This window comes from Trematomus bernacchii, unplaced genomic scaffold (genome assembly GCF_902827165.1).
Source record: "Trematomus bernacchii unplaced genomic scaffold, fTreBer1.1, whole genome shotgun sequence".
In the NCBI taxonomy this organism is placed as follows: Eukaryota; Metazoa; Chordata; class Actinopteri; order Perciformes; family Nototheniidae; genus Trematomus; species Trematomus bernacchii.
Window position 1 is genome coordinate 16,921,223 of NW_022987689.1, and position 24,465 is coordinate 16,945,687.

Consider the following 24,465-nt stretch of genomic DNA (forward strand, 5'->3'; position numbering starts at 1 on the left):
TATGAAGCTAATGTGTATGGGCCCCATTGATTTTATTAAACAAGAATGTATTCTGATATATTCATCAAGTATAGGCACAGTATTGACAGCACCTAAAAGGGCCTTCAAACTAGACTTTGACACATTATGTATGGCACATGACACTATGCAGCTGAAATGTAGTCACACGTGAGTATCAGTGATAGAAGAAGTATCAGAAATGACTAAAACCACAATTGTGTTACAAGTGAAATTCCTGCATTAGTATAATAGTGTATTAGTATAATGAAGAAAATATTTTTAAAGCACCTTAAATTAACATTAAATAATTATTTATGCAGTCACATGTACTGTAAGGATACATGTATTGTTGTTATCAGGCTAACCCTATTCTATATTCCATTATATTTTTATATTATACTTTTGGGTTGTTTACATTACTGCACAACAATACAATCTTCCTCATTTAATACTCATTACATGTTGTTTAAAAAAAAAATATATATTAATCTGAAAATTAACTACTAACTAAATTCATCAAACTAATGTTGTGGAGTAAAAATAACAGTATTCCCATCTGTAGAGAGTAGCATAAAATGTAGAAAGGCTACTTTAAAAAGTACAATTACCTAAATATTTTAACTTAATTCAGTAGATTTACTTAAAGTATTTGGTATATTTTAATCATGAATGTCTGCGACAGCATCTAAATGTAAGTGTTTTCTTCAGTTATTTTGGATTGACAGTTTAGAAATACACCTCCCACAATTCCACCTTCTTGGATCCCACTGCGCATGCGTCCTCCGGCTGGGCCATTATTTTGTCCTCCTCAAGCTTCAAATGAACAACAGGCTAAGCGTTCCTTGAAATGAATTAAATATTTATAGACGCAGGGAGCATTTCATCTTCTTGTTCGTCACAAATGGAGTCTCTCGGTTAACAGCTTGTTGTCTCGCCGGGCCACTCAGTCCTCCGTTGGACTCGGAGGCCGAAAACAGAGCGAGGAGTGACAGCCCCGTTAAAGCCAACAGACTGGGTGTTTATCTAGTTGGCTAGCCACCTAGCTAGCTTCCTAGACAGCTAAGAGGGGAGGAAACACCCGAAAGGACCATTCGGTAACCTCGGAAAGACAGAGCTGTGGCTGTCCCGGTCCCGTCCAACCGGCAGAGAGGATGGCACACCTTCGAGACTTGCAGAACCAGGTACAAAAATCCTCTTTTAACCGACTGTCACCTCCCTTTAAGGTCCAAGACAAGTCGAACCCCCATGACTGTCAGGCTGGGTGGGGAGGGGGTCTAAGCTATCAATGCAAGTGACAAAAACCTAGCATATACACACACTTATGTACTCATTTATTTCGGCAGCATCAGGTGAAACAATGTCATTAGATCTTATAACAGTATACAGTAAAGTTTGAAATGTCTCCATTGTTTTAGTCTTGCCATTATCACATACTGCAGACATTACAATATTTTGAAAGGAATTGGCTTCATTAAGGGCCTCCTCTCCTACTCTGTTAAATGATAACTCATTTCTGTTATGCAAAGAGAAAACCACTGAACCTATAAGTTGGGTGTCACTTGAATGACATATTGGCACAAAGTTCGATCTACAGTCCAGTTAGTATACAGGCAGTGACTGAAGAGATGGGTTCATGGACACAGATAATAAAGGTTAATCATATATCAACTTTTTATATTACAGCAGTGAATTAGATCATTTTTATGTAGGCTAACAGATGTCATGTAGGGCTGGGTCGATACATGGAGAATATGTATTATTACGTTATTGCAACAATATCTTTGGGTTGACCATTTGGGATTCAAAAAACATTTATACAATGACATTTTCAACAAAGAATCAATAGTAATGTGTATATAATAACAACAAATTGGTAAAGGCAAATAATAAAACAACTCAAACAGTCTGTTCAGTTCAGAAAATTACATAACTTCAGCATTTTAATCCACACAACACTTATGCCATATTAAAAGGGCCCTATTATGCTCATTGTGAGGTTCATATTTATATGTTGTGCCTCCACTACTTTAATGTTAAAAAGTGCTTTATTTGTGTCATACTTGTGACTGGTCAGCCTCTTAGAGACCTCCCGCCCCTTAGCCTATCAAGTACAATGTGTTGGAGCGCTAGCCAATAGAAGCACCATATTGTTACATAGTGATGTCACTATGTACAGAAGAAAACAAAGTATTCCAAATAAGGTGTTTCAGGCAGGGGGGAGTGTGTGGGAGAGAAACTCCCTCTGGAGGGAACACCTTTGCAGAACATTGACATGCACACAAACCTATAGAACAGACGTCAGGAAAGGGAAAACCCTGAAGAAATAGGGCCTCTAAAAACGTTTAGTTAGCAATTAAGGGATGGGCAAGAACTTTGATCGTCTGATAAAATGCCAATAAAACAACAATAAACCAAACCCTCTGAAAGAAAGAAAGAATAACTATGCAATAATAAGTTATACCAACCTTTCCACCATGGTATATGTGGAGAACTTGTGGAAAACACCACAGATTTAGGAATGAGTTAGATGAGAAGATTGATGCTGCAGCGGGGTTAGCTTATCATATAGTCTCTATACCCTAACTAATATTATAATACATTACAACAGAATGTTAGTCTTTGCAGACCATGCACGGAAACTTATATAACACACTACAGGAAAGGGATATCCACAAAAAGCACAATAGGGCCCCTCTAAGAAGTTATGTAGTTTCATATCAAGATATCAATATAATATCAATATATTGCCCTGCCCTACTGTCACTTTGAAATGATCCTTCTATAAAAGGACATTCATATAAAACAAGTCATGCTTTTGCGCAAGAGACACACACAAATAAGCCCCTACAGTCATCATGACAAACACTTCATAATTCAATGCTTTCTGTCACTGGGTCAGAACACCCGGTTGGACCCCGAGGAGTACTTCACCAAGCAGGAGCGGATCGGGAAGGGGTCCTTCGGGGAGGTCTACAAAGGCATCAACAACCGCACAAAGGAGGTGGTGGCCATTAAAATTATAGATCTGGAGGAGGCGGAGGACGAGATCGAAGACATTCAACAGGAGATCACGGTGCTGAGCCAGTGCGATAGTCCATTCGTTACCAAGTATTATGGATCATACCTGAAGGTGAGACACAAGTTCAAAAGTGACACAGATTATTTGCTGACATCAACATGTCTTTTTTTTCTTTTTTACATACAATATAAATAGAACAAAACAAAGTGTGTTGTATGCTTCATACGGAAGAGGACTCGGGCCACATGTGACATTTTTCTTTTAGATTTTACAAAATCATTTCTGTCTGTTAAATCCGAATTCTGAGGAAAAAGTCACAATAAGAAATGTATTTCAAAGATAAATTACATTTGGCTCTTGTTCTCTTCCGTAGTATTTCATCTGAATGCAGTTTTGAAAATCAATCATAATAATCTTGGACGTCTTTAATCTAATATTGTTCCTTTAATCTAATATTGTTCCTGTCAGGGGACCAAGCTGTGGATTATCATGGAGTATTTAGGTGGAGGATCTGCTCTGGATCTGGTAAGAAGACTTATATATTCATATCGCTTTTATAAAAACGTTTTCTTTACATGAGGAAACCTTGAGCAGTTCTTGGTTCTTTCTCATCACTTCCACCTTTTTAAAAACATATATATATTTGTTTGTTCTTGTCTAGCTGCGTCCAGGGCCTCTTGAAGAGACGTACATTGCTACTATACTGAGAGAGATCCTGAAGGGGCTGGAGTATCTGCACTCAGAAAGGAAGATCCACAGAGATATCAAAGGTAATAAGCACTCTCTATCACTAAGCATCTTATAGATATGAATTCATATCATTCTCCAGTGTTCTCCTGCTACAAAGCCAGATATCTTCTCATCATTCAGAGTAGGGATGTTTTGATATACCAGCATAGACAATAACAGTGATTACTTAAACATTTGATATTGATAACATACTTATAAAACAGATAATACATTGTAAATAATCCAGCGCCTCTTAAATCACCAATCAAATAAGTTTCCGTACAGTTATGGTAACAGATTATCTCTCCACCTCCCTACTACAGTAGTTGCTTTGGATTTGTTGCTCAACAGAAGAAAAAAAAAACTTTTTTGATTATCGATTTATGGTCGAGGAAAATGTCGCATGCAAAAATGTTAGAAGAATCTGATTTCAGCCTCTCAAATAAGGACGTTTTCCTGTTCATAAAAAAATTAAATAAAAAAATGTGTAAAATTAAATTGACTATCTTTGGGTTTTGGACAGACAATACAAGACATGTAAAGACATCAGTGATGTTCAGAGCTCATTTGCATCAGTATTCTGTATTAGCTTGAAATGCTTTAATGTCAAAGCTACCAGCGAACAACATGTGTCCAGTCTGAAGCAGATGCTGGACACACACTGAAACATGCTACCAGCCTGCATGAGTGTATGAACACCATCTGTGAGCTATAACATTTCTCAGCTGTTCTGTAGGTGTTTATATCTTACATTTTGTATAAATAAGGACACAGAGGTGAGTAATTAAGGAGACTTTTTTTTATTTTAAAGCAATATTGTGTGATTTTGTATTTACTTAATTCCTATATTTATTTTTCAATTCTGTTATCAGAATCAGAAATCCTTTATTTGTCCCGCGACGGGGAAATGTACATGAACAGCAGATAGTGCAGATAAAGTGAGGGGGGAAAAAATGGCACACGTTATTAATAACACAATAAGTCAAAAACTGAAACAAAATAGCAGATATGTACACCATAGTAATAAACGTGAAATTGCAGGAGGTTGTATTGCAATAAAAGCAAACTAGATGGCTAGAGCATCGCTCGTAGCAGGATACTCACAATGATTCAGATGTTGTAAATTCATCACAACCAACTTATTGTGAATGTGTTTTATCTCAAACCAAAATAAAATCATGTAGCACCGATCCCTATTTTAGCCTTTCAATCTGTTAAGCTAAATATGTCAAATGGTTAGACTTTGACAAACAAATACGCCTGATTGACGTGGTGTTAAAAAACACTCCAAATGATGACCCATCCTTCATGCAGGATAACAGTTCACTTTATTCATTCCTTGTGTGAACCATTCCTTGTATTTTAACAGTCCTCTCTTCCTCCCTCTCCTCCTCCCTCTCCTCCTCCCTCCAGCTGCCAACGTGCTGCTGTCGGAGCAGGGCGAGGTGAAGCTGGCAGACTTCGGGGTGGCAGGTCAGCTGACGGACACTCAGATTAAGAGGAACACGTTTGTGGGCACGCCCTTCTGGATGGCTCCGGAGGTGATCAAACAGTCGGCCTACGACTTCAAGGTGAGGCAGAGTGCACACACACACACACACACACACACACACACACACACACACACACACACACACACACACACACACACACACACACACACACACACACACACACACACACACACACACACACACACACACACACACACACACACACACACACACACCACACACACACACACACACACACACACACACACACACACACACACACACACACACACACACACACACACACACACACACACACACACACACACACACAGAGAGCACTGTGTTATGTCTGCTTCGTTTAGATTCTCACTTTTGGGTGAAAAGATGAATCATTTTGGTAGAACATCACACCTATAAATAGAAAGTTGTTGGTGAAGGCACTGATGGTAGGGATTAGACAATGATTTTATTGCAGATGGTGATAAAAAAAACACTTTAAAAAAGCTAACTAGCTTGTGTCATGTTAGAACAATTCCAATATATTTAAAACAATGATCCAGTATAAAGGATCAGTCCTCACTTTGGGACAATCAAAAATATTTGTTTCCTAACTTAATGTAAGGTTAAGCTATTCCAAGATATTTAAGGGTGGCTTTAAGCATATGTTGACGTTTGTTAGGATTATTTTCTGAATCTAATTTATTTTTAACAGGATAATCATGACATGAAATGTTTATAGTTCTTAAGAATTATTTATCTTTTACACAAATATATGACAATCACTAATTCTTATATTAACTTGTATTAGCTAACCACTAATGTTTATTTCTAGAATAAAAATCTGACTTTCAGAGTCTGGTTCATTTTAAAATGATGATATGAGGTTATAGTCAATTGTGTTGTGATCTGTATTGGTACTCTTTTCATTTTCTGCTATTATTGCATTTGTATTTTAGCCCCTGTACATGACTTGGTTACATTCTTACCTTTGACACCTTTTTTTACATTGACTTATTTATCATAAAGTGTGTAGTTACATAGGATCTGAGATTGTTGACCCAAAAAGATGCATTGCAACTGATGGAAGGGCTATTATTTTTAGCACTGCTTTTTGCCTTACTAGCATAACTAGCATTATTATCTTTTAGTTTTTATACATGTACTGTTCATATTCATATTAGTTGAATGTTCTCCTATGCCTACTGATAAGCAGACACAACATGACATGTTCAACATTGGAAGAACTTTTGAGGTCATTTTATTTGATGTTAAGTTCACACCCCTTACCTACCACGTCTTCCCCCCTCAGGCTGATATCTGGTCCCTGGGTATCACTGCTATCGAGCTGGCTAAAGGGGAGCCTCCTAACTCGGACCTCCACCCCATGAGGGTCCTCTTCCTCATCCCCAAAAACACTCCGCCCACACTGGAGGGCCCCTACAGCAAGCCCTTCAAAGAGTTTGTGGAGGCCTGTCTAAATAAAGACCCTCGTTTTGTAAGTAATATACCTGCATCCCCCCCCCCCCCCCCCCCCCTGCACTGTAGCACAACTGAAAAGGGATCAGACATGTTTGTTTGTGGCTGAATAAGATCAGAAATGACCCGGACTTTGATTATTGTTCCTACAAAGTATATTTGTGATTGGATGGCATCCATTTGCCTAAATGGAGGTTTTAGAATGTGATCTGTGCTCTCTCAAATATAAAAACAAAATGTCATATTAGCAAGTTAGCACATCAGCCTTTCTTAGCATTTAGCTTTTGAGACACTGAAGTGTAGTCTTATACAGACAGTCATTGATGTGAAACTTCTTTTCTGCCTATGTGTATGATGTGCGTGTACAGAGGCCGACAGCCAAAGAGCTCGTAAAGCACAAGTTCATCACGCGCTACACCAAGAAGACGGCCTACCTGACGGAGCTCATCGACCGCTACCGCCGCTGGAAGTCTGAGGGCCACGGGGAGGAGTCCAGCTCCGACGACTCGGATATGTGAGTCTGCAAAACACATTCATAACATGTTCCAAAGGATCTACTCACAGCCACCTTAACAACTCATTAGAATTTGAGGATAAATAAGTGATTTTCTAGAAACAAAGATACCAACCAAGTACTATCAGCAATGCACATGTATGTGTTGCCTATTGTAGTTTGCATCAGACTAAGCGAAGGGGCTTCCACTTGTTCCTGCTAATAGGAACATTACATACATGTTCATTACGGATACTGCTTGGTTTTCTATTCTTTTTTCTGGAAAATCACCCATTATTTATCCTCAGTTTCTGGAATAGACAGTTATTTGGAGTGGCTGAGAGTAGAACACGTTTACACAAACACGTCTTTAGATTTAAATATTTCTCTCAAAGTCCAATAGCTTTTATTAGTCTAAAGACTCAGTTTTGAAAAGCCTATGCACTCTCTCTTTGCCTTTGTCTTTGAAGGTAGCAAAAAGAAATGACCTGAAAAATCATGGTGCCGGTCACAACCACAACAATGTGGTACTGCGTCGGGTTGATGATCGTGTTGCTTTTAATCATACGAAGCCAGATTAAATTAAATAACTACTTCTCCAACGTTATACTCTTCCCCAGAGTGCAGGGATTCATTGTTTATTAGTGTGGTTCAGCATCACACTATGCCTGGTTAGTGTTGCCTCACTTTATATAAGTCACTTTGCTCAGCCCCCCTGCACCCGCCTCCGACGTAAGTGTGACATATTTGGTTCTTGGTTTTCTGGACGGGCAGTCGAGTAGAGCCAGATAAGAACCGGTGCTCTGGGCCAAGATCCGGCCCTGCTGCGGTGGAAACGGGAAGAGCCGGTGCTTAATCGGGCACTAGCTCCGAACCGGCCCTGGAACTGCTTTAGTGGGAAAGGGGCCTTAGCGCTTGGCTTCCTCTGAACAGAAACCCTTATTCCTGCTTTGACCGTAGTTCCACTAGCTGGTACCCAAACACCGTGTCTAAAACTGAAGCTTGTTCTTAAGCATACAGTCATAAATGAGCACAAAGATATGATGCTAATGGATCCAGTAGTTTGTGAGATCAGGCATAAACAGACGCAGGCATAAACAGACGCAGACGCAGACACACACAGACGCAGACACACACAGACGCAGACACACACAGACGCAGACACACACAGACACACACAGACACACACACACACACACACACACACACACACACACACACACACACACACACACACACACACACACACACACACACACATACCATGTATACATCACTTCAGGGGACATTACATTGACTTACATGCATTTCCTAGAGACTTATCCTAACCTTAACCAACACATGCTTAACCCTAACCCTTACCCTTAACCTAAACCTAACCAAGTCTTCACCATAAAATTAATGATTCCCCTCATGGGGACCTCCATTTTGTCCCCATGAGGGAGGCGAGTCCCCACACGCAAGCCCGCCTTAACCTGCCATCAGGCCCTGGGGCTGATAGGTTTTGTAGGCCCCCTATTTAAACAACAAATCAAAGTCATTTATAGCCTCGGCAGGCTCTGTGATCGCACTTCTCCACTCTGCTCTACGCGCGCCTGGTCCTCTCCTCCAGATGAGTGACGTATCGGGCCTCCCTCATGTATTTGTCCGGTTGCCGTTGGCTCCCTTCCACGTAGCAAGTCCTCGTCGTCCTCTCCATCTCCTCCAACAGATAATGTCCCTCCTGTCTGTTTTTCCTCTCCCGCTACTCCATCGCTATCAGAACCAGACGGCCTACTTGGCTCCGAGGCCCCGCGGCCGGCACCGCTGCCGCTCAGTACAGAACTAATCTGTCCTTCCTCCTCATCCTGGCCTACAGGTTTAAAATAACCTGGAAGCTTCGGCATTTTTTGTAATGGCTGCTTGTCTCGAAACTCCTTTTCCCTCAACAATTTCCTTTTCCGAGCGCCACTCTCAAACTTTTTCTTCTCTGACATTTTCTCCTAAACAACCTTCATCTGTCACTCAATCACTCGCAATTTGAATAAGTCACATGTTAAACATATTCTCATTCTGATTGGCTGTTAAGTGGTGCCCACTGACTGTTACGGAGTCATCATTTTTGAGAAAAATCTCTGGAATCCATCGATCTGATTGATTAGCGGAGCAAATGATCAAAATAGTCCGGAGGGAAGATATTTTCGTTTGGATTCCTGGTCTGGGGGAAGCTCACGAGTGTGTGTGTGTGTATACGTGTGTGTGTTTGTGTATTTTTGCGTTTGTGTGTATTGTGTTTGTTTCCCGGGGAAAACACTCACGAGAAACACCGGCTGTTGTTATGCCTGCTGTGACGTAAAGTTACTCCGTTCTCCGCTTGTAATTATGCCGTTACAAGCTTCAAAGTTGTATTTATCATCTGAATTTCCCGAAACAAGTTTAATATTCTGAAAGCCAAGACTTTGTTTAATTGAAATCAGATGAAAACAAACTGTAACGGACCCTGCCGTGTTATCTATGATTACTATACGCCTTCCATTCATAATGTCAGCCGGAGGGAGGGGGAGCAGCGCTGCGGAACAGCAGAGTGGCGAGGGAGAGCTGTCATCTTCCCTTTACAAGCTTCAAAAATGTATTTATCGTGTGATTTTGGAAATAAAAGTTTCATATTCTGAAAGCCAAGACTTTGTTTATTTAAACATTTTTTTAAAAACTCCCGAAATAAAAAAAAAAATAATTTGAATCTTTTTTATTTTTTTTTATTGGCTCATGATAGGCCCCCGATCTCCGTAGGCCCCTGGGCTTCAGCCCAGGTCAGCCCGTGTATTAAGGTGGCCCTGTCCACACGTGAAAACAGATTTAGGTCCCCACAAGTATAGTAATGCTAGACCACACACACAATCTCCTGGTGGACATACTGAATGAATTCCATACATGTTTGTGTCCCTCATATTAAATACCTATTTTTTGTCTTTCTGTCCTTCCTTCAGGGATGCTGATGGTGATGTGGACACGTGTCCCATGTGGACCTTCCCCACAGTCCGACCCACCACTCTGAGCAAATTACAGAAAGGCTACACACACACAGATTCAGAGGTAAGACACACACACAGCAAACTGACACACACAGAGTCCAATCTTTTGTGTTTTTTTCTGACACTCTTTCTCCGCTCAACAGTCAGGAGACTCAGTGAAAAGGCAACCCAAGTCGCAGTGCTTGTCTGCGTTGGTAACACCCATCTTCAGAGAGGTAGGCTGTGGGGAGGGGGAGTGTAGTGCTTTGAGAGAAGAACAGCAAGAGCAGGCTTTAATATAGAGTACTAAATCGTGTCTGGAAAATCAGAATCAGATTATATAATTGAATTTAAAACTATTAAAAATGCAAAAGCAATATAATTACACAACAAAGTTAGTCGAATAAGAATATTTTCGTTCAAGTAGTTTATATATTTGTGAGAATTAAAAAGGAAAGAGCATGAAAGCGTGAAGCTCAGCTGAGAAAACCTAACCAATACCTGCTTGTTAAATGAAGTCCTGGACAGTCATTTTGTTTGATTGCACATCAAACAAGATTATTTCTAATTGATTGTTCCTCTTCTACTAGTTGAAGGAGAAACGGCGGGCGAGTGGGGGGGGCGTAGGAGCCATCGAGGAGCTGGAGAACGCCTTCAACCTGGCTGAGGAGTCGTGCCCAGGCATCTCCGACCGCCTGGTCACACACATGATGGAGAGAGTGTGCAGGTGGGTCTGTGGGAGGAGCTTTGTGCAGCAGAGATATTGTACTGTGACTAATCCACTTCCTGTCCTTCTTCCAGGTTTTCTTTAAATGGTAACACCACCCCTTCTTCGCGGTGAAAGCCCAGCTGGATGTAACCCAACCACCTTCCTCTTCTGTCTCCCAGACCCCCCCTACGCCTCTGATAAGGACCACAGAAGACCCCAACCCCTCGTATCTTTGCACCTTTCCCAGTCCTGTCCCCCCCCGAGAGATCTTTTAATTAGTTATAATTAAATATTTTTACAGTTTTTTCTTTAAGAGCGGAGAGTATTTAAAACAAAAAAGCCATGACATTTAGAGCGTTGTGTATACCTGTTAGATTGAGAAGAAAAAACTATAATAAAGTCTATGGAAAATGTCACATCCTGTTCAGTGTCTCCTTGGTTTTGCTCTGCTTAATGCTCAATTACAAACATCGCCTCCATTGGACTTACTTCCGTAACATAATGACATCACTATGTTTAAATAAACACACAAACACAATCTAATTTATATTATCAGTTTTATAATGGCAAGGACAGCTGCATTATTTTGTGAAAGAGAACACAGACGTCAGTAATCTCTTAAATTATTTAATAACTTAAATCAAACCATATCAATTCAATAAACCAAATTATATTTAACATTACTTTTGTTAATGACCGTAAATTGTCGCAGCAAACAATGTCTAAAAAAATCAGATTCGTTTTTTTCCCTTTTCATTTCCTCCTTTCTCAAAAAGATTGTTTCAGATCATTTGTTCACACTAAACTGTAATTACAGACACTTAGTAAAGGCAATCTCACGGTGGTTTTGTCTCCCCGAGGCAACTCATCTCACTGAAATAAAACACAGTAGCAGAGGCTGATGTAAATGTGGGAACATGTTATACTAGACCAGGTAGATAAATACAAAAAAAAAGAGCCTCAAATCACAGAAGAGATTAATAAAGTTTATTAAACTTATTACAATATATGCATCAAGAACAATATTTGGTGCTTTAAAAATTGGGTAAAAACAGCACAGAGGAATGTCGAGAACTCACATCTTGGCTGGTGAGGGGAACGATGGCTACACCGACCTCATCGGGTCGTTTTTTCAATCTCTGTGGTCAGGGAACCACAGAGTACTCGGCAGTAGGGACTGCTACCTCTCCCTGCATCAACGAAACAATGCGGCCTGGCACTTGACATTGTAGAGGGAACATGGAGGAATTACTTCTAGTTGATGGAGAGCACCAAACAGAGGCATCGCACCTCATTTGAAAGTCCTTCATTTGTCTATAGGAAGACTGTCACTTGAATGCCATCATATTTAAAATACACTGATCTGAGAACTGCACCAATGGAGACTTTGACAGGAGAGGAGGGACAATTCACTGGAAAATCTGACCTTGGTCGACTTGTATGCACATGATTCGGCTAATTTTTTAACAATGAGCGAGGTGGACTCTATGAATTGGAAACTTAAGTGGTCATTTATAGACAGAGAGAATCATGTTTTCTCTCAACAAAAAGAATATCACAAAAAGGGCATAACAATGGCGGAAAAAGCTACCAGTTGTCCCATAGTTCACTCTCCCAAATGAGTTAGCACGTGTTTTCAGAGATGTTCCAGAAAACAAGTAACAGTACTTTGGTTTTCTAAATAGCAAAAAAAAGTAACAGTTTGTATGAAAGATATATGCCACCTTTTCAGAAGATGGGTCACATGACTTCATTTGAGTGACTGGCAAAAGCAAAGAAAGAAAGAAATAGAACCGTGTGGAAATATATAAACATAACACTGTTTGAATATACTTTACTGTATGTATAAAAAGAAATGACTCCAGATCCTGTAAAGGATTGGAATAAAAAATAGTGGCAAGCAGGCAATAACCAGGATGCCTTTACACGTTCTCAGCTATCATCCCTCCTCAGTCAAACTGGAGCAGCGGCCCGAACACCTACAGGGGAAAAGAACAAGTTAGCATAAACAAAAGCTGACAATCTAGGTATTTAAGTTAAAGAGGCCACATTCTGCTCATGTTCAGGATCGTATTAGTATTTAGTTCCTCTACTCTGACACGTCTCCATGCTTTAGTGTTCAAAAGCTCTTTCTTTTTCTCATACTGCTTGTGCTGCAGAGATGTCCCGCCCCCTAGCCTATCACGTACAATGTGTTGGAGCGCTAGCTAAATAAAAAAAGCCAACATTCTATCACTATTTAAAACAACATTCACAAGAACAATTGAGCCATTTGAATTTAACAAAATTATTTATTATCTCGAGAGATCTTTGGGAATATTAGCCTTTGCAGACCATTTACATACAAAGCAACTTGCTTCAAACACATTACAGGAAAGGGAAAAGCCCAAAAGCCATAACAGGGCCAGGGGTGATGTCCTACCGTTGACTCTTCACACATGTTGGCCGTCTCCCTCTCCGTCGCCCTGCTTCTGCATCTGCAGCTGCATCTTGGCGATCATCTCCTGCATTCGTCTCAGCTGTGCAACACAGAGCAACATGTTGTACAACTGCACTCCAAACACAGCACATTCTCTCAGCTGAGATTCAGAGGTGTCTTACTAAATGTTTTCTTATTAATGCCAGTTAGAAATCATTGACTAGTAACAACTCCCACTATGAATAATTCAACAGAAACCAACTGTGAATCATTTGTCAGCTTAACACAACAGGAACAATTACTTGACATGTTTCATTGTTCCTAGGTTTCAAAGTGTAATTCATCCAGAAAAAAAGAATGAAACAATAGAAACTCATGTCTGTAACCTAAGTTTACCTGCAGGGGGTTAGCTTAGCTTAGCATATGGACTGGAACAGCTAGCCTGGCTATGTCAAAGTTTTCTTTTTTCTTTTAAATCCAGCTCAGGTAAAGCTCACAGAAATAGCTTTCTTGAGTTGGAGGCGGATTATTTGTTCAGTCGTGTGTCTCTGCACGCATCTGTCTGTCAGCAGCTGATCTTACATACTACTAGAACCATTAGACTCATATTGTGTGCTTAAGGACAACTCATGGTTGTGGTTATTTATTTATTGTAAAGTGTATTTTACCATTTGTGTTTACTGTTGACTCATCATAAAAATCGCTTCAGTTTGGAAACTTGTTTCGATACTTCAATACCTCAGTGTCTTTTAGGGGGGTGTATCGTTTTGTGTAATGTCTTTTGCTGGATAAAAACAAAATGCCAATTTTAATATTTGTCTCAAGTGAAAAAAAGTGTATATCCAAAAATGTGAAACTGTTCCTTTAAGAAATCTGGCCAATGCTAAGGGTAAATCTATGACAAATAATAAATAAAATAATGTATTTTTCAGAAGCCTAAGGTGGTGTCATGTCTGAAGTGTCTCACCTCAGCCTCCTTCTCCTGCAGGATCATGTCCTTGTCCGTTTCCTCTGGCTCCGGGCCCTTTCTGCATCAACACGGCTTTAGTTAGTTTGGATGTTTCCGTGATGCTACACACTGATAACACAACCTCTTATATTTCTGCAGAATGTATAACAATCAAGCAAAGAATCATTAAGTTTAGTGAAGCATCAGTGGAGTGAGTCGGTGTTTTCCTGAAAGTGCACGTTGAACTATTTGAAGTAGCATTAGGCAAACTTGACAAGAAGCCACATTGAGAAGGTGAAGAAGGGATCAGTGGGTTAGTTGTTCTTGCAAAGTGAAGAGTGGGCAGCTACAACAAATAACTACAAAGAGATGAAAGAAAGAAGACTCAAGAGAGAAGGTGTGAGGAGTCGGGGGGACAGCGTTTCCTCCCCCAGATGAAAACAAAAATATAACGATACCTCCAGCAGACCGCCATCTTTGGACAGATGGCGAGGCAATGTGAAGAATGCCTTATCCTGGCCAGGCTTTAGAAGAAAGGCTAAAAGATGTTGGGTCTACATCGGGGGGTTAAATGATATGTCCGCACTATGTTAAATGGAACACACAGTACTCCTGTTTACGACCTCTACTCAACTACACATGCTATTTAGCTATGAGCGAACCCTCTAAAACCTGCTATGCACACAGCATTAAAGCCACTGCTGCGCTACCATGGCCTAAATGATGTCATGAACATGCAAAATGATGAGTTACAGCTACAGAACGATACTAGTTTAATATTGAACTGTCGATAGACAAAAGAACGATAACGCGATTCCATCGAGCACAAGTGTTTCTAGCTTCCTTGTACACCACCCTGGATGTTTTATTACTGTAACATCTGTGGCGTCGTTTCTGTGTCGTTTGTTTAAAACACTACTGGAATAATGATATACGTCTACTGTAAGGTTTTGCTGTTTGAGGTGGGGGAGGTGCAGTGAAGCAAGCGGACAGACAGGTACGTACGCAGGAGACAGAGGCAGAATGTAACCATGGGAGGACAACCTGCCACCCCGTTTGAGGCGGTCCGAGCGGAAGTTCTCGTAGTGGAGGTCCTGGGTCACTTCCTGTAGGTCCTGCATGTGGGTTCTGTGGGAGAAAAAAGGTCACCAACCAATAATGACTTTGTATTTTGTGCGCAATCTGGCTTTGCTGTTGAGGATTGCAACGGCTAATAAACCCTCGCCCAGGCTTCCCTTTGCAAGACTGTGGTATTTGCTTGTCCCTTCTGAGCTACTTAAAAAAAAATGGTGGTGCAACATAGCAGACAACGTGGAAAAGGACCCGCTCCCTAGGTAGATATGAAGGGTTCATTGTAAGATAAGAAAATCTAAGGTTTGGGGCGATTGTTGTATTGGGAACAATACTACTTTTCTTCTCTGCCCCGACGTTATATGGACAAAACTTTGAAGCTTAATGAAGTAGACACTAGGGCTGTCCCGAATACCATTTTTCGGGCTCCGGATATTCGGTAGTAATCAGCAGCGAATATTCGAATATTCGGCCCACGCTGGGGGGGAGGGGGGGGGTGTAGTAATCAGCAGCGAACCGCTTCAACACGTGTATTTCGGAGTATTCACGGCATTCATTTTGTTATTCTACAGTATTGTTGTTTTATATTTATTTGTTAATGTAACCCAATTTGTGTTCTTTGAAATTGAAAAGGATATTGCATTGTGTTTGGTACTTTCGTTGCAGTTGTATACGTCTTAAGTGTAATTTGGCTTGGCTTCCTATTTATGGACATGCTTTTATTTTGAAGGAGTTAGCGCAGTTGACAGGAAGTTGTTGAAAAGTAATATCTACATATAAAGACGGAGAAAGTAAACGATAACGTTTATGGTTAAGTGTTAGCACCCCCCGAAGAGGCACAAGCTCTTACGTTGATATTGGAGATTTCAATAAATTCAATTTGAAAAAAAAACGGGAAAAAAACGAAAAAACAAACAAAACGAATATCCGAATAACGAAATTGAAACCCGAATAGTACTCCAACGAACGAATATTCTGATATTCGGGTACAGCCCTAGTAGACACCGTGTGTGCGTGTTCAGAAGGACCTTGTGTACTCCTAGGCTCATTCCTTAGAAGGACGCAGATAGCAAAAGGGAAGGCTGCAGATAAGTTACCAAAATGGATGTTTCATTTTTGTTTCAACCTGCCAAACTACCCACTTCTCCAAGATAGCAACACTTGCAACATTTGTAGCACACAGTTAGGCAGGTCAGGAACTCTCATTTTCATTGCTTCTTATTACTCAAATGTACAAATCTGCAACTCACATCAACATGATCCGCAGCTTGAGGAAGTCGTTGTGCTCTGGGTTCTCCACCTCCACCACCCCCCAGGGGTACAGGCGGCCCCTCACCTTCTTCCCTTTGGCCTCAATCTGCTGGTTGGATCCCACAACTGCGAAAGGGATGCTGGCCTGGAAAAGAGGAGTAGTTCATGACATTTCAAACACAGAGCAAATGGAACACTTTAACGGACCTAACCTAACTTAACATTTAATCGGCATGATAACGAAACAATAAATAAGGGCTGATAAGTTGAGCAGGAAGTGGAGAGTTTACCTTCAGGATCCTGGTCTGCTCTTTGAAATCTTCATCCTCATCAGACTCAGCATCAGGAAGGTGGTAGATCTTGATGCCGTGCTCATCGATCTCATCCAGAACCTTACCAAGAAGACAGTAGAAAACACGTTATAAATCAGCCTATATTACTTTGTTTACTGTAAATTCAAACTAATAGTATCCTGTGAATGTCAGTAAACAGTGTTAAAGGTAAATGTGGTTCATTGAAGCAATTGAATTCCTCAGTGCCTGCTATATTGACAGAGAAAATGTTCTGCTATTGCACTTTCTGCATCCAGCGACACTTGATGTGACGGTGACAAAGTACAATCTACTTCAGTTTGTAGTCTCCGCCTCTGGGTAGCCAGGGGATGCGCTAGATTCCACTTCAAAACGGAATTTCCTAAACCGGTTCTAGGTTAGAAGCAAAAAAGATCTAAAAACAAAACTCTGTTGTCCTTGCTTGTACATTACATACAGGTGCAGAGGACGTTATGGAGGAGGATATTAGAAGAGCATCGACTCACCAGGTCGAACTGGACCTTTACCCAGATGCTCTCTCTTATCAACAGAAAATATAATCCTGTGAATATAAAACTTGGTGCAATATACCCTTGTGCAATTTACGCTTTATTTTTCTTTCAATTTATCTAAAATCTGTAAACAATACGAGCTACTTCTATCATTTTATAAGGTCACTTTTAAACTAAATATATGTAGTGCTTCTTGTTTTTTACCATGGTGTACTCAACTGTTATCTGTTTTTACTTATTGTGTTTTTATTATTAATAACGTGTACCTACTTTTTAATTTAAAATGCAGGTCTATTCTTTTCACTTGATATGCACTAATACTTCTGCTGTTGTAATACCTTAAATGTCCTCGTTGCGGGACAAATAAAGGAATTCCGATTCAGAAACAGAATCAATCCGCTGCAATAGGTGTCAACTGTGGGCAGTTCTTTTGCGTGCATAAGATTGAATCACTTGGACAGAGGATTGCTGGGGAGCTTTTCCGGTGTCCACGAGATAAACTTGGAATGACAACCAAGACTAGCCAGCTCAAGAGGAAGGATGACTGTCGAGAGAGTCATCCCGTAACACCATTGTAAGCTATTGGGTTGCATTGCCTGTTAGGGAACTGCTAATTGAGCTCCGTGAGAAAGAGAACTCAGTTTAAAAAAACAGGGCTCACAGAGAATTGACTACATTAACCATCAACACTAATTGGACATCCACAAAAAATGGCCTGGCAATATTACATTTTAGAAACATTTCTTTGAATCAAAATCACTTTTGACACTTCCTGTCGTTTTAGTTTAGTACTTTAGGTACAAAAAGTATTTTCATACAGTGGACGGTAACAGTGGTGACCATGAGCACATGATAGCTGCTGGTTATTTCAGGAACTGGAAGTGAAGTTGAACAATAGGTGACTGTGCTGTCCTCACCCGGCGCTTGAGCCTCTCCCTCTCTCTGAGGGTGAGCGTGTCCGCCTTGGCGATGACAGGAACCACGTTGACCTTATTGTGAATGGCCTTCATAAACTGGACATCCAGGGGCTTCAGGCTGTGGGCAGGAAACAGACCAAAAATAAGTATTTGTAAAATGTTTACTAAGTGAAAGCCCTGTCGGTGTGAGCATGTAGAGCAGGACTCACCCGTGGCCCAGCGGGGAGATGAAGTAGAAGCAGCAGTGAACTCTATTGTCAACAATGTGTCTACGATTTAGACCGCTCTCGTCATGGAGGTAGCGCTCAAACTGGTCATCAATGTAGCTGATGATGGTGCTGAAACTGGGTAAGAGAAATAAATACAATTTCATTACAGAAGACAAACTATTAAGACACATTTCTGAAAACATTTAATGCAAAAGAAAAAAGTAAACCCTTTATCCAACTCTTTATAAATGCATATACATCAGATATTTAAAAAATAATTATCTCCTGAATTTATCAGAAAGAAGTTTTTAAAGACAAGGAGTCCATCTTTAACACACACATACTTCATTAGATTTAAAAACCATACATTTAGGTTTTATTTCCCCAGAAGAAAAAGGTATTCATATTTATGTTAGAGAAAAAAGAAAAAAGGCTCTGACCAAGTAATGGACGATGCATGTTGGGTCTATGAAAAGTCTACATGAATACGTTCTCTTTAGGACTTGAAACATTTATTTTTCACTGCCTCAGTTTAGTGGCTCATCACTGATAAAGATAACAATTTTGACACTGGGTAATTTCAAATGTAAACCCCTTTATCTCATCATCATCATCATACACCCTAAAAACAAAACATACCAGTCTTGGCTGTTGATGGCGTCTCCGTATCCCGGAGTGTCGACCACGGTGAGGCGGAGCTTCACTCCTCGCTCCTCAATTTCTACCGTCGACGCCTCGATCTGAACCGTCCTCTCTATCTTCTCTGTTAGAACAAAAGAAAGTGAGAGAACTCATGACAACATGGAAAGTCACAGTCAGTCCACGTCAACATACGATGTACGGTAAGACACCACAGGCAAAACATTTGGTTTGTTAAGCAGATGACCATTTTAAGAGTTTGAGCTATTTTGCATCCAAAATATACATTTCAGATGTTATAGTATATATTATAATATAAAGTGTTTACATTGCTTATATTACTTTTTTTTTTTTTTTATTCTTATACATTTGAGATTTCTCTTAGATTCACCAAAAGTTAGCATTAGGTCATCTCATTTGCATATTTGAACTTACGAACATAGAAAACACTTGTCTAATTGTAAGTTATCAAATGGGTACGTTTTATGGTGATATCCTTGCCCCAGAATTTGAAACCTTTTCACCTGTAGCGTCTACCCTTTTAACAAGCTTCAGTAAGAGTGAGAGTGTGTGTGTGTTGAAGTGTGAGTATGTGTGTTTTACCTGCAGCTCCAGGGATGATTCTCTCGGGGTAAAGGTCAGTGAGGAACAGGCTGTTGATCAGGGTGGATTTTCCAAGTCCAGATTCACCTTTTGACAAAGGAAAATGAAACAGTCACCATGCAGCAAAGTACATCAATAAAACACAACTGCTGAAAATGGAAAAAAGCCCATCAAGGCTGTCGCAAACCTCCTCTCTCAGAGTTGGGTTTGAATGAATAGAACAAAGATCATCCTCACTTCTGCAGGAAACAAAAACATCTGTCTGTGACACACGGTACGACCGGCTCCATCCGGAAATACATTATGATGCTATCTGACACCGAAGTATAAATCTTTGCCAGTTATTTAAATAATAGCCGATGGCCTGATTCCAAGAAAAGGATTGAGCCTTATACCAGACTAAAAATATCTTTCCACTAAAAACATTGTCAGATCCCCTGAGCTGTGTTTTAGCCGAGATTTTTGCCTAAATCTGACTGGAAAATCCATGAAACTTCAACAGCCGTTTAGTTCAAACAACAGCAGTGAACAACATTGAACAAACTATGACGGTCAGACACTACGAACATGTGTCTAATGGTCACAGAGTTCCACATGCTGAAACTTTAACATCCTAACGCTCATGTGATTTTGCCCAGGAATGCAGCTACTGCGGTTCCCACCAGAGCAGAGACAAAAGGTTCACACAAGTCTCTGCTAAGTCCTTAACTGGGAATTTGCCAGAATAACCTGAGTGTATATATGAACATTTACATTATATACAGTTTCATTTACATGTGGTAAAGGTTCTTTATGGGAAAAACCTCAAGTAACGTGAAATGATAAGGTTTCAAAGTATATTGTTTTATCTGTAGTGAAGAACTGCAGCTATCTAGGAAACAGGAAATGACAGATGTATGGAAGAAGCCAAGTCACACAGAAGGTTAAATAAGCACATAATGAGTATTCTTGCAGCAGAGGGAACAGCAGGCCTTGTCCACTGTGTCAATGAATCCCTCGAGGCTCACTGGCTACATTCCTCTCTGGTTTATTTTAAAGCAAAAGGATGAGCAGCATTCAGGGGAGCTTCTACCCTCCCCCTTACCAACAAGCAGAGAGGTTCACACAGTCACAGTGTTCACATCAAGAGTTTACACTAACGCCAGCTGAGCAGATACACATATGTGTCATCTGCATATTCTACAGACTTCATTCACACAGAAATAAACCTATGCTTTACTGAAATCATTGTTCTGCTATCAGCTTATTAACTCAAATGAACAATAGAGGTGAAGGAGTTTTGAACTGAAGTGTAGAAAGGACAGCATATTACAGCTGTATAATGTGGGCTAGTGGCAAAATTCCCATCATAAATGTGTCACAGAAACCAATTCACATGAGCCTTAAAGCCTGAACACATTCCTCAAATATGCATGTTGACTCTAGCGGGATAGCATAAACCGTGTTATCACTGAGTACACGATCATATTTCAGACTACATACATTCAGTATTGCATGATGACAAGAAGAAAAGGACAAAACGAGAAAAGGCTTGATGATTCACTCACCTACCACCATCAACGTAAACTCAAATCCTTTTTTGACTGACTTGCGATGAACCTGATTTGGCAGGTTGGCAAATCCAACGTACCCTGGGGTCTCAGGGTTGTTGAACTGGCCCTGCTGTAAATCAAAAGCAAAGTAAAGTCATCAAATACAAACATGTTTTTACTTCTGGACACACTTTGTTGTCTAAAATCAAAACAAGGTTTAGGTTAAACATGGTTTGGCTATAGATATTTCCAAAACATTATAGCTAGTTATTAGTGCTAGTAGACACCAGTGAGGAAACAGCTGTTCACAAACAGCCAGAATATTTAGGAGGGCTAATAGCTAGTCTATTTCCACCCATCATTCCACAGTTTACAGACCTGTCATACACAGAACTATTCAGACCAATGAGAGGCAGGTCAATAGGACCATCCAACATGAAAACGTACATGTTTCTACTTATTTTAGCCTCACAGTCTTGTAGGATTTATGAAGTATCTTTTCCTCATCCTTTCAGCAAAGGTCTTGACTGATGAGCCTAAGAAGAGGTGTGTTTTGAGTCTGCCTTGGGGCCTTTCCACCCACATAAAGCGACAATGAGTCATGCTGAGCAGCACACTAAGCATATGTCTAAGTGACCCAAAATTCAACGGTGTATGAACTAAAGTTCTGGATGATTTAAAAAGACAGAAGACTTTATCTACATATTCAGAAAACAATACCACGTAAGATTAACTCTGTGATTAGTCTAAAAGAAGTAGCAATCTGGTATTACTGCATACTGTTTTGGTCAAGATGGTCTGTGTTCGGAGACTCACCTTCAATTTGTCGGCCTGAGACATGTTTTCTTCTTGTTAGACCTGAAGGAAAAAGACAGAATGCATCACATAATGTTAAACATACTTAATTTTCTACAAATCCTTCCTCTAAAAACGATCTTTTCTGAAATGGAGGCATTCATATAGGCGCATACTTACAAGCCTGACTGTGTGAGAGACAGGAAGTCTGGTTTGTTCTCAGTAAGGTTTGTTCGAGTGCTGTCTCTCACCACAAAAAAAAATGCTTTTCCTGCTTAGATAGCTGCATTACATCTGCTCCCACTACGAAGCTATGATCTGAGGATTACAGATTAAGCCATATTGATGCTATTAACCCCAACTCGTATCCTGTGTTTACTACCTGGGTGTTAGTTGCTGTATGTAGTTAAATCGGTGTGTTATATTCAAACACTCTAAATGAAGTGAAACAGTGAGAAACACACCCACAGCACTCAGACTGAAACTACTGCTATGTATGCAAGTGCACAAGCCTATAGTGCAAGGTAGTTTGAGCTAATTTAAAAACAGCTTTGAAAATTTGCGTTACAAGCTGCTAGTTAATTTTCTTAACGTCACGTAAAAAGTTAGCTGACGTAAACGTTACCGTTATTAGAATGGGGATATGTTTATTTAGCGAGCGTTATCATAACGGAAACAACCGGGTGGGTGTGAATGTGCTGTTGCCGAATTCTTCTTTGAAACACCGTATTTCATTGTTACTTCTTATTCTTGTAACTCAAACCACAGCCATTTACCATGCTAACAGGGCTTGTTAGCTGTTTAGCAAAGTGGTACAAGACAAGCTGTAGCGTTAAGTACTAACTGACGTTAGCAGAGCAGCTAGCTTCTCCTGCAGGATGTGAAAAGCTAATGTTAGCGTCGTCGGTTTAACTGCGATACCGCCATTAACACAGCCCTGAGACAATTTAGTGATAAATAAGTCATGAGTTGGAGGAATAAGCAAGTGTTACCTTACAGTGTGTCCGCAGAGAGTTTAGTACAGATAGGGGAACAGAGAGGCTAGCCGACGGTGAACAGCAGACTTGGCGGACACCTCGAATTCTTCAGATTCCGGTGCTGCAGCTTCCTTTAGCACATAGACCACAATGCACTGGGCGCGAGCAGCAGGGCCAGCCGTGGGGCCAACACTACACATAAAGATATGGAAATGCACTATTAGTTGTATCAAAAGATAGCGTAAACTTACAAATATTATATTCAAACATTCACACAGCAGCATCTATATTTGTTTCATGTTGCTAAACTTCTTAAAACTATTCATGAATGGTTAAGCAGAAATTTTTTTTTTTAAGTATCTTATTAAAGTACACTAAAGTGACTAAAGGATTAATGTTTTACTAATGTAGGCCTTTTTTGTATTCATAATGCAAAATATCAAAGACCCCACCCATCGAATAACGTGCTCTAAAATGAAACTCAACTGAACACTTACTTCAGTTTTGTATATTTGATTGTGTATTAGATACAGATATCCCAAATTGGAATCGATAAATCGCTTTTTGGTTTTACTTAAATAATGATCCATATCTTCTAGTTATTTATGCTTCTTTTCGCTAACATTTTTGTAATGTTCGTGTAAAGATTTTATTTCTTACGCAGTATCTATTCAGTCTAGAGCAGGGGTGTCCAAACTTTTTTCACCGAGGGCCACATACAAAAAACATACGAAGGGCTGGGCCGCTCACTAGAGGTATTTTTTCTCATATGTTATAACAAGTTAGAAAGATCAATCAAATGTAGCTAATTATGGTTGATATTGATGAAAAAAACACAGCTCTTCGTAGGGTTTCATTTATTGTGTTGGCAGCTCATCCCTTAAAACAGGAGCCTCAGATTGCTTATAATAAGAGGAAATATGAAGGGTATATTTCAAGGTTGTTATTTAAATGTATTATTGGGCTTTTTTCTTATCAACTAAGATTTGTTCGAAAATGTTTTTAACTTTAATTGACTGAATTTATTTAATAAATTGGGCTTATTAACACATGAATACTGTGTTATATATTTGAACATATATATTTAAGAAGTACAATAGCAGATGTAGTATCTGTATCTATCAACCTTACAGAACAATCAGAATGAAACCCCTGTGGAATAATATATATTTGGTGGAGATCCCAGTAAAATATCACAACTGAGTCAGCTGTAGAATGCAAACAATAACAACTATTAAGACAGACTACATGCATAGTACATTGTTGGCAGGATGACAAATAGATTTTCCCAGCAGACAAATCATCAAAATGTAATTTCCAGAATTCTGCTGCTTCAGTTTCAGACTCCTCTTATTGGTCATGCTTCCT

General features: G+C 39.9%; 2 protein-coding genes across 6 annotated transcripts; one reads left to right on the top strand and one right to left on the bottom strand.

The window, feature by feature from the left end:
* Nucleotides 1–785: 785 nt before the first annotated feature.
* On the top strand, nucleotides 786–11,328 carry stk25b (serine/threonine kinase 25b). Its single transcript, XM_034137586.1, has 11 exons — nucleotides 786–1,181; nucleotides 2,900–3,130; nucleotides 3,488–3,544; nucleotides 3,681–3,789; nucleotides 5,162–5,319; nucleotides 6,554–6,739; nucleotides 7,089–7,234; nucleotides 10,180–10,285; nucleotides 10,368–10,439; nucleotides 10,794–10,930; nucleotides 11,005–11,328. The coding sequence occupies exons 1-11, from the start codon at nucleotides 1,152–1,154 to the stop codon at nucleotides 11,042–11,044; spliced, it is 1,272 nt and encodes a 423-aa protein (XP_033993477.1). The 5' UTR covers nucleotides 786–1,151; the 3' UTR covers nucleotides 11,045–11,328.
* Nucleotides 11,329–11,877: 549 nt separating this feature from the next.
* On the bottom strand, nucleotides 11,878–23,258 carry sept2 (septin 2). 5 transcript variants are annotated; one of them, XM_034137647.1, is made up of 14 exons: nucleotides 23,113–23,234; nucleotides 22,301–22,438; nucleotides 22,142–22,183; nucleotides 21,341–21,455; nucleotides 19,794–19,880; nucleotides 19,191–19,314; nucleotides 18,552–18,686; nucleotides 18,343–18,460; nucleotides 16,893–16,994; nucleotides 16,602–16,747; nucleotides 15,286–15,408; nucleotides 14,299–14,359; nucleotides 13,335–13,431; nucleotides 11,878–12,891 (listed from the first exon to the last, which is right to left on the bottom strand). In XM_034137647.1, the coding sequence occupies exons 3-13, from the start codon at nucleotides 22,163–22,165 to the stop codon at nucleotides 13,345–13,347; spliced, it is 1,122 nt and encodes a 373-aa protein (XP_033993538.1). In that variant the 5' UTR covers nucleotides 22,166–22,183; nucleotides 22,301–22,438; nucleotides 23,113–23,234; the 3' UTR covers nucleotides 11,878–12,891; nucleotides 13,335–13,344. The 5 variants fall into 5 exon arrangements, with proteins under 5 accessions (XP_033993538.1, XP_033993539.1, XP_033993541.1 ...); XM_034137648.1 differs by having other exon boundaries at nucleotides 23,118–23,233; XM_034137650.1 differs by lacking the exon at nucleotides 22,301–22,438 and having other exon boundaries at nucleotides 15,325–15,408; nucleotides 23,113–23,258.
* Nucleotides 23,259–24,465: the final 1,207 nt, after the last annotated feature.